The following is a 10418-nucleotide window of genomic DNA, read 5'->3' on the forward strand; positions in this document are numbered from 1 at the left end:
CCACCACATGACTGAAGGTGCTAGCAAAGGGCAGGAAAAGAGTCTCAAGTGGGGAGCATGGAAATAGTTGCAGTTGGCACTTTTTTTTTATATTTTAAGCTGTGCAGTTCTATACTCACCTCATTCATATTTAGTTTTGTGCAGAGAGTGTTGTGTCAATACCTTTGACGACGCTGGCTGCAGTACATTCAGGGCGCGCTTCCACTTAAGTGGAAACCGCCGCGAATCCGCAGAGTTTCCCCGCAGGCGAATAGTGCGGGGAAACTCTGCCATAGGGTGCAATGGTAACGCCGGCCGAATCGCTACCGCTAGCGATTCGGCCGGGCTTTTCCATCCGAATCGTGGCGGGAGGCTGTGGAGCCCATAGCCGTGCATGGCACGGCTGATGGGATTTGTCCGCTTTCCACGCAGACCCGGAAGAGCAGACGCGCGCCGCTCAAGTGGAATCGCGCCCTAATAGTTCACAAGAAATTACAATTTCAAGACTTGAATTTGTATAAATAGGTTTACCATTGCATGCATGCGCAGGTTTAAACTGCATTTACACATTTGAAAATGAAGAGTTTAAAGGATTACCTTGCTTGTTGAATTCTGAAAGAGCACCTTATATAGAGCAAGTTACAACTTTAAAGGACGATTCTATCGAAGTTGAAGAGGAACTATAACCCAGGATTGAAAGTCATCTAAATCAGTAGCCGAAACTCCCTTTCCCATGAGAAATCATTACCTTTTCTCAAATAGATCATCAGTGGGCTCTGTATGGCTGATATTGTGGTGATACCCTTCCCACAGTGTGATGTCAGGCCATGGTGTTGACCGTTTTCCCATCTGTGAACATGCACATACAGTATAATGGTAGTTAGTGCGGTTTGGTTTTTTTCATGTCTGCCAGTAGTAAAGTATTACCTACAGGCCCACAGTGGATCTAACAACATTAAACTAAACGGCACTTATCAATCATTTCTTGACCTATCTTCAATTTTTTAACTTCTCACTTTGCAATGTCTGAATAAGAGTAGGGGAACTTACTCTGGTAACATGTAAATAGCATAAAGTCTATTCCCCCATCACGTCTGCAGTGCGAGACCACAGGGGATTGGTTTCCACATGGTGACGCCAGTACTCTATTGATTCTTTTCCATGAAGTTTTACTAGATAAGAGCTGATTATCCGGTTCAGCGCCGCAGTGCCGAAAATCTCATGCATCCGAGCAACGTTCACCTCCCATTCATTCACCTATAACTTTATTGCTACTTATCACAATGAATTGATCTATAGCTTGTTTTTTCCGCCACCAATTAGGCTTTCTGTGGGGGATACATTTTGCTAAGAGCCACTTTACTGTAAATGCATTTTAACAGGAAGAATAAGAAAAAAAACGGAAAAAATTCATTATTTCTCAGTTTTTGGCCATTATAGTTTGAAATTAATATACGCTACCGTAATTAAAACGCATGTATTTTATTTGCCCATCTGTCCCGGTTATTACACCATTTAAACGATGTCCCTATCACAATTTATGGTGCCGATATTTCATTTAGAAATAAAGGTGCATTTTTTCAATTTGCGTCCATCACTATTTATAAGCTTATAACTTTAAATAATATAATAACATATTCTCTTGACATGCATATTTAAAAAGTTCAGACCCTTGGGTAACTATTTATGTTGTTTTTGTTTTTTAATTGTTTTTTTTTTTTTTTTTTATAAAAAAAGTGTATGTGGGTAATTTTTGGTGTGGGAGGGAAACTGCTAATTTTAAATGTAAAATAATGTTTTTTTTTAATCAAAAATGTATGTGGGTGCAGTTTACTATTTGGCCACAAGATGGCCACAGTGAAAAAAGTCCTAGATGCGAACCAGCTCGCATCTAGGAACTAAAATGCTGAGGAGTTGTTTCCTGGGGGCAGAAATACCGCGCTCTCTGGAGAGAAAGCGTCGGTATTTCTGCGGGGAAGTTAGATCGGTGAATGGGAATTATATTCCCATTCACTGATCGGGGGGCTAGCGGCGGGCAGCGGGAGCGCGCGGGGGGCGCGCCCGATCGCGCGCACGAGCCGGCGGCAGCACCAGTGCCTATCTGGACGAGGAAACTCGTCCAGATAGGCCGAACTGGTTATTAAAACTTGGGGCTTGATTCACAAAGCGGTGCTAACCTACTTAGCAGGTCTAAAGTCTTTAGACGCGCTAACCAGGGTGCTAAGTAGGTTAGCACCGGATTTCTCAATCAGATCACGCACTAACTTTGCGCGCGTAAAGTTTTACGCGCGCAAAGTTTTACGCGCGCAAAGTTTTACGCGCGCAAAGTTTTACGCGCGCTAAGTCCCATAGGCTTTAATGGGCACTTCGCGCGGTGCGCGTAAAGTGTTACGCGCATAAAGTTTTGCGCGCGTAAAGTTTTATGCGCGAAAAGATTGTTTAGACGTGCTAAGGGGGTTTTCACAGGCGTGCTAACAGTTAGCACCGCTTTGTGAATCAAGCCCTTGGTCTTTTTCCACTTCCTGTGATCGGCACAAAAAGTGTATTGCTTACGTTTTGCAGATTGCAACAGCACCATGATTAACCTGTAAATCGCAGTGCTCTTTTTTCATTAGCACGTTTCAATTTTTCCAGAAACGCAAATGCCGGCCAGCACTATTTTTGGTGTGGTCATGCTCCATTCCCAATGGTTTACGGCGCAATCGTGGCGAGTGGAAATTGAAGGTCCCAAGATTGCATCGCAGTACTTTCTAGTGGAAATGGAGCCGTAAAGAGGAACTCCAGTAAAAATAATGTAATAAAAAAAGTGCTTCAATATTACAATAATTATGCATAAATGATTTAGTCAGTGTTTGCTCATTGCAAAATCTTTCCTCTCCCTGATTTACATTCTGACATTTATCACATGGTGACATTTTTACTGCTGGCAGGTGAGGTCAGTTGAAGGAGATGCCGGTTGTTTTTTGGCATTTGGAAACAGCTGTTATTTCCCACAATGCAATGAGGTTCACAGACAGCAAACTATCAGGACCATGGCCCTGACATCACACTGTGGGAGGGGTTTCACCACAATATTAGCCTAATGATCCGTTTTACATGAAAAATCTTTTTTTTTTTTTCTCAAAGGGGGCATCAGCTGCTGATTGGGATGAAGTTCAATTCTTGGTTACTGTTTCTCTTTAAGGTGGCCACACACCATACAATTTTTTAAATATCTGTTCAATTCAAGAATTGCAATACATTTTTCTGATTGATTGTAACATTTCAAAAATCTGACCAATGTACCACACACGTTCAATTTTTCCCCAATTATGATAAAAATTATTGGAAACTGAGGAAATTGCTAAGGTATGTATATTAATAAATTGACAATCACCATACAATCTTTAGAAACATTTAAAAAAAAAAATTCCAGCGTTCCGGATCAATAAAATAGGAAAAAACAAACAAAAACGGGAAATTCAAATCGGATTTTTCAGTTGAATGAAAAAAAAAAGCTTTTGTTTTTATCGGGAGATGCAATCATATTTATCGAATTGCCGTAAAATCGGATCATTTTATTGTATCGTGTGTGACTTTTCACACAGCTTAATAAAGAAGGTTTCCCCTCCAAAACGTTCCATAAATGACACATTGCTTTAAATCTGCATCTCTAAATAAAAAGCTTAATTATTCTTCATGGCACCGGTCTTCCCTTCTGCTAAGATTTCTATAAATACAGGGTGCCAAATGCAATCAAACTTTTTCTCCTGAGTTCAGGAGATAATTTTCATATTCTCTTTAAAATAACCTTTAAACATTTTTCAATTTAAAAAGTACCTAAAATTAGGTGAAAAAGTACTATAAAAATTATTTTCCGTATTTTAAAAATGTTATGACAAGGTGTTAAAATATCACCTAGGAGAAAGAAAAAGTAAATTGCACATGGGCCAGAATGTCAGACCACGGACAGCTGAGTTTTATTCAACACGGTCTGGAGCCAGAGATTCACTTCCACATCACAAGCTGCTGATAACAATTTTGTGGTTTAATTTTCGGAACTGAAAATGCTGTGAGATATTTTTCATATCAGCAATGTGGTCTACAGAATTAGGCTTCAGTGATTTGTGGAGAGCCAATGCAGGACAAGCTAGGCCGTGTAAGCTAAAGACTGTGGAGAGCCAATGCAGGACAAGCTAGGCCGTGTAAGCTAAAGACTGTGGAGAGCCAATGCAGGACAAGCTAGGCCGTGTAAGCTAAAGACTGTGGAGAGCCAATGCAGGACAAGCTAGGCCGTGTAAGCTAAAGACTGTGGAGAGCCAATGCAGGATAAGCTAGGCCGTGTAAGCTAAAGACTGTGGAGAGCCAATGCAGGACAAGCTAGGCCGTGTAAGCTAAAGACTGTGGAGAGCCAATGCAGGACAAGCTAGGCCGTGTAAGCTAAAGACTGTGGAGAGCCAATGCAGGACAAGCTAGGCCGTGTAAGCTAAAGACTGTGGAGAGCCAATGCAGGACAAGCTAGGCCGTGTAAGCTAAAGACTGCAATAGGAAGGGCAACATCTCTAGCAATGACTTGCAATAGTTTAGCTTTTGCCGCTACTTGTCGTCCTTCTCTGTACAACAGAGCAGGCCACATGCCAGTAGCCATGCTGTGCGTCTGCCCAGCAAACACATCTCCTAAAGGTGGCCACACACCATGCAATTTTTTTTAAAATATCTGTTCAATTTAAGAATTGTAATTAATTTTTCTGACTGATTGTAACATTTCAAAAATATGGCCAATGAACCACACACATGTTCAATTTTTCCCCCAATTACGATAAAAATAATTGGAAACTGACAAAATTGCTAGGGTGTGTGTATTAATAAATTGACAATCCAACACACACCATACAATCTTTAGAAAGATTGAAGAAAAATATCTGGCATTCCGGATCGATAAAAATCGAAGGAAACGGGAAATCCGATCGGATTTTTCAGTCGAATGAAAAATAAAGCTTTCGATTATTTCGGGAGATCCGATTGTTTTTATCGAATTGCTGTAAAAGCGGATCATTTTATTGTATCGTGTGTGGCCACCTTAAGGCTCATACACACGTCCAACATGCACAGAACCCGACGAACCACATGACCTGTACGTACACACGCCTAGACGGCTAAACAACCAACTCAATTAACATATTGCGCACCCAAGAGGACTGACGGACTACACATTCCAAACTAGTACAAGTCTTTCAAAAAACTTGTATACACGCATCAACTGCATATCAGACCAACTGCATGATATCAGACCAACTGCATGATATCAGACCAACTGCATGATATCAGACCAACTGCATGATATCAGACCAACTGCATGATATCAGACCAACTGCATGATATCAGAATAACTGCATAAACATGGGAGCGGAGCCAAGTTTAGACTTGAGCCTCACACACTCAGACGAGGACTGTGGCCAGGCAGAGACCAGGATGTGACCACTCTGTAACAGTTCAGGGTTGAGTCTTTACAGACGTGTTGCTAGCCTGCAGGCTAGTGACATTATGTTCCTATATATATTATGTGTTTGGCCATAGTAAAATCGTTCCTATCCTTGATTTACATTCTGAAACTTATCACTGGTGGCAACATCTTTAGTTCTGCCAGGTGATCTGTATGGAATGGTCACTTACTGAGAGTTCTATGCACAGAGGGAGATATTCTTTGCTTGGCAGTTGGAAACGGCCATGATTCCCACAATGCAATGAGGTTCACAGACAGCAAACTATCAGGACCATGGTCATGACATCATACTGTGGGAGGGGTTTTACCACAATATCAGCCATACAGACCTCTCCCTGATGATCTATTCAATAAAAGGTAAATATTTATTGTGGGAAAGGGGGTATCAGGTTCTGATTGGAATGAAGTTCAATCCTTGGTTAAAGTTCCTCTTTAAAGGGAACTTGAGGTGAGAGGGATATAGAGGCAGCCATATTTATTACCTCGTAAACCATGCCAGTTTCCTGGCAGCCCTGTTGCTCTTCTGAAGTAGTGTCAGAGTCAAAACCCTGGAACAAGCATATGGCTAATCCAGTACAACCTGAGTCAGGGTACCTGATCTGCTGCATGCCTGTTCAGGGTCTATGGCTAAAAGTATTAGAGACAGAGGATCATCAGGACTGCCAGGCAACTGGTATTGTTTAAAAGGAAATAAATATGGCAGCCTCCATATACCTCTCACCTCGGGTATCCTTTAAGCTGTGCTAATGTTCAGCAGCCTACGCTGGGCATTTTCAGAGTGAAGTGACACACTGCTAGCTGGGTTCCTGGGTCATTTCTCTTAACCTATTATCTATGGATATGTATTATTATTTATTGATTAAGGCTTTACCCTTGCAATCGTGTTGCTGTCGTAGGTTCGGAATTCCCGCCTTTGCATTTGATAGGCATTGTTATCGGTGAAGATCCTCTTGTCGGTCTTCAGGCTGGTTTGTATTCGGATTATTGCTTCTCGGTTCAGCTCTATGGGTCCAACTCTGTACTGCTGCTCGATGTGATGGCACAGCAGTGACTGGTCATAGCCACCGGGGGCATTATAGAGCCTGGAGATGATGGCGTAGATGTAGCTTTCTGCTTGGACATCCCTGGAATGGGATAAAACACAATATAAATTAGGGAGTACACAAGTTACTGTATGCTGTATCAAGGCCAGGGCATCAATGAATGTCACAGGGACTCACTTTGCCCAAATTAACAATGGCAGCATTGCTGGAGCATCTCCATATCATGGCTTATTCAATGCAGCAGTAGGGAAAAAAATAAATAAATTATAAACTGGATTTTGCTTGTTAAAGTGTATTTAGAAATAGAACCGTATTGCTTTTCATGTGACCGGTTATTAATACACGTTTTTCATTATATCCTAAAATTTTGATCCTTAATTTACTGTAGGAGTGTTCTCGTTCCTCATTCATGACAAGTTTTCTACCTTTGCTCCTTTTGAATAGGCAGGGTCAGAGCATTGTACTGTATGCATTGTCAGATTCATCTCCCAGTATAACAAGAATAGTTCAAAACAGGCAGGTATACCGCTTCACTTGCTGAGGGACAGAGCTGGACCTGGGTAACCTCCCCGTGGACCAAGAAAAAGAGAAACGGGTCCGCTGCAATGTCACGTAGCATTTATTCAAGGACCTATCCCAAACAGTAAAAGGAGCAATTTGCTGACATGTTTCGGACCTAGAGGTGGTCCTTAATCCTAGCACATTTCATGGCAAAATGACCGGATCTGTATAGGACATGACAGTGGGAGGGTTGGCATGGGAACACCCACAAAAGGGGTGGAGTAACACCATGTCATACGCCCCCCCCCCCCCCCCCCCCCATGACAAGTCACCTAATCACAGAGCTTAAAAACAAATATATAAGAAACAACGAACACTTAAAAATTAAAAACTATACACATAGAATACAATATACACTTATGAAGAAACACCCAGATAAATCTGTCCAATGGGGTCAACATGTACAAAGATATTTCCAAAAAATAAGAATAGCTTCCTCCTCATATCTGCTGTGACTAGATGTAAATCAGAGGCATCCCACAGTGCACCACTGCTGAACAGTGGGGCCCATCATGTGCAAAATATTTAACATACATGAGAGGGATAGGCAGACAGACATGGAACATTTATATTGCACTTTTCTCCTGGCGCACTCAAAGCGACTCAGGGAGTCTTGCCCAAGGTCTCCTACTGTATAGTTGCTGGCTTACTGAACAGTAAGAGCAGAGATTCAAATTCATACAGGCAATAAGGCAAATTTATATTCAGCATTGCTTTTTAGTAGGAGGGCCCTTCGGTCTCTTCTAGTCCCCCACACTCTCCCAGTAGCCTTGTCCCACCAGCTGTCTGGGTATTCTGTAGTACTGATCCCAGCCCTATCCCATAGAGCCACGTCAATCCCTGCCATGCACTAATGAGGACCGAAAATTCTGCAACAGGCTGTCTTCACGTGGGGCTGATGTGGCTCAGTAGAATGTATAAGCTACAGCCTCACTATACAAGGGGGACACCCTCCCCCTTAGGATTCACTGGTCCAACACCCGTCAGTAAATGAAAGAGTTAGAATTTCCTAACATGAAAGGAACAGATAAGCAGGGAAAGATATGCAGCAGTACTTAGGAACACCTAGATGAGCCAGAACTGGGACAAGGTCCTCCAGCACCCAAGGCTGAGACACCAAAGTGCGCCCCTCCATCCCTGCCACCCCAGCCGTCACACACTGATTGCTATTAGGCTAAGAGGTGCCACAGGGCCCACAACCTCCCCAACACCTTAATATCTTGTTATCTGGCTTGCAGTCACTGCCATGTATCCCCTTTTCTTATTTATTTCTGCTTCAAACACAATTAGGAATGACAGCTGAATGAATTGTGCGCCCCCTCCTACACTGCGCCCTGAGGCTGGAGCCTCTCCAGCCTATGCCTCGGCCCGGCCCTGAGATGAGCTATTCCCATCCCAGATTAAAAAACATGTTAGTTATTCAGTTGTTGTCCTTTAAGAACCTGTTATATGTTTCCTGCTTTACCTGTAAAAATACTGCCGGATTTCGGTGACCAGTTCCCCCGTCACAATCTCCATTCCCACAGCCTTCGCCACAGGAAGGGCCGATCCAGTGGCAGTGAACATGTAGTTGTCGGATATAGGCCCAACACCTATGTCTCCATTTGCATGATACTCCAGAAACTCTTGTCTAGCTTGCATGGTGTAATTCCTCTCTCTGTAGATGCAAAATATTTATATTTATTTATTTTTCAGTGGAGGAGGGTGGGAATAAAGCAGACAAATGAAAATGTCAGGAGATTTGGCTTGTTCCTCATCTTTCTGTGGATTAATAAACTACATAAGTAAACAAAATAAGATAGGAAGGGGCCCGTCAGCAACTGAAAGATGCATTTGTGTATACTTATAAATGTGCTGTTTCATGCTCTGTGCCCTGGTGGCTTTAAATTTGCTGTAGCCAGTGCCAGGGCCCATAAACAGGTAGTTTAGAAGCGCGGGATTGTTACCATAAAAATCAAAATTCAACAGCAACTGGTCTGAGTGTATTACATACTTTACATAGTTATTTGGGTTGAAAAAAGACATACGTCCATCGAGTTCATCGAGATGGTCCATCTGTATCACCATCTTTAAGTGATAAAGATGCTAATCCTGCATTCAAAACGTTTTCTGCTGTTATGATTTGGAGTTATTACATACTTAAGGAGCACTGGCCCTTTAGTAGTCAGTGCCAAACAGTTGTATGCTGGGGATTCTTTTTATCTATAATATATTCCTCCTCTTCCATGTATTTCCCTGCCTAGCTGCTTATCTGAAACACTATCCCCTGACTCAGCGATTGGAGAAAAGAAAAAAGTAAAGGGCAGAAATGACATCAGGATTTAGCCTAAACTGTGGGCAAAAGACATGGTTCTCACCAGGAACAGAATTCTCTTCATTTACTATATAAAATTCACTGAAATCAAAATGTGGACGGTACAATACATGTGTTATGCAAGTAGATCAAGTATTTATCTACTTATATATGCATTTTTCCCCTGGCATAGTATGGCTGCTTTAAAGTACATCAATTCAGGACAGTAGTGAACCTTTTGTAATGAAGCACTATTCTTCCATATATCTTTCCTGCATACAGGCTCTTACATGTGCTGTTTTTGTTTTCATTTTGAAAGATTGATAGTTATGCATAAAAGGGGATAGCTTCTTTGGTTCCTGTAAATGAGAAGCCCGGGTTCATTGCACTCTCTGCACACCCTGTAATTTTTTGCTTCTCTTTCCTCCAGTTTTTATGTATGAGGCCCACTGTGCATATTGGATTGATAATCACAAACAAAATCATCAAGTAACTTGTACACAGCCACACACAAGCTCTGCAATGTGTGAGTGCCTACACAGCTAGGAGCACATTAGTGTCTGCACTGAGACATTGACGTGGGTGGTCTAGGGGGACTGCCACTGCCTGGGAAGTTCTGCCTTGATGCATGCAATGGCTTGCTGTGGTTAGGGTTATACTCTAATAGTTTACTGGACACTCAGTGCTCAAAACCTAGGTATGTGGTTGTTCTGATGTTAAGTAGAAAGGAAGTTAAGCCACCTGACTCCGTTTAGTGGACTCTTTTTAGCAGAATAAAGTTACAAGTTTGGTTTGTTGCATTAAAGGAGAATATAAATTTGTAATGAATACATACTACTGTACTAGAATGCAAAGCTTTCATGAAGATGTGAAGAAGGCAAATACTGAGAGGACAGAGCAGTACATAGTGATGTGTTACAGGGGAAAATGTTATGTGATCATAAATGCCAGACTAAACAGGTGGCTATTCAGTTTGGATTTAAAAGCCTCCAGGGTTGGAGCTGCTTTGATTGGGAGTGCCAAGGTATTCCTAATTGCATATTATGTCGCAATTAAAAAA

General features: G+C 41.9%; 1 protein-coding gene across 1 annotated transcript in view; it reads right to left on the minus strand.

Annotated features, from left to right (window-relative positions):
* The window catches only part of MAN2B2 (mannosidase alpha class 2B member 2), a 103650-nt gene that overhangs the window by 43867 nt on the left and 49365 nt on the right, over window positions 1–10418 (minus strand). Inside the window, exons 12-13 of the mRNA XM_068277135.1 lie at window positions 8531–8722; window positions 6333–6585 (exon numbers count right to left, since the gene is read on the minus strand). Coding sequence (XP_068133236.1) covers window positions 6333–6585; window positions 8531–8722 — 445 coding nt within the window. The remainder of the gene's footprint in view (window positions 1–6332; window positions 6586–8530; window positions 8723–10418) is intronic.

Source organism: Hyperolius riggenbachi, chromosome 1 (genome assembly GCF_040937935.1).
Source record: "Hyperolius riggenbachi isolate aHypRig1 chromosome 1, aHypRig1.pri, whole genome shotgun sequence".
Classification (NCBI taxonomy): Eukaryota; Metazoa; Chordata; class Amphibia; order Anura; family Hyperoliidae; genus Hyperolius; species Hyperolius riggenbachi.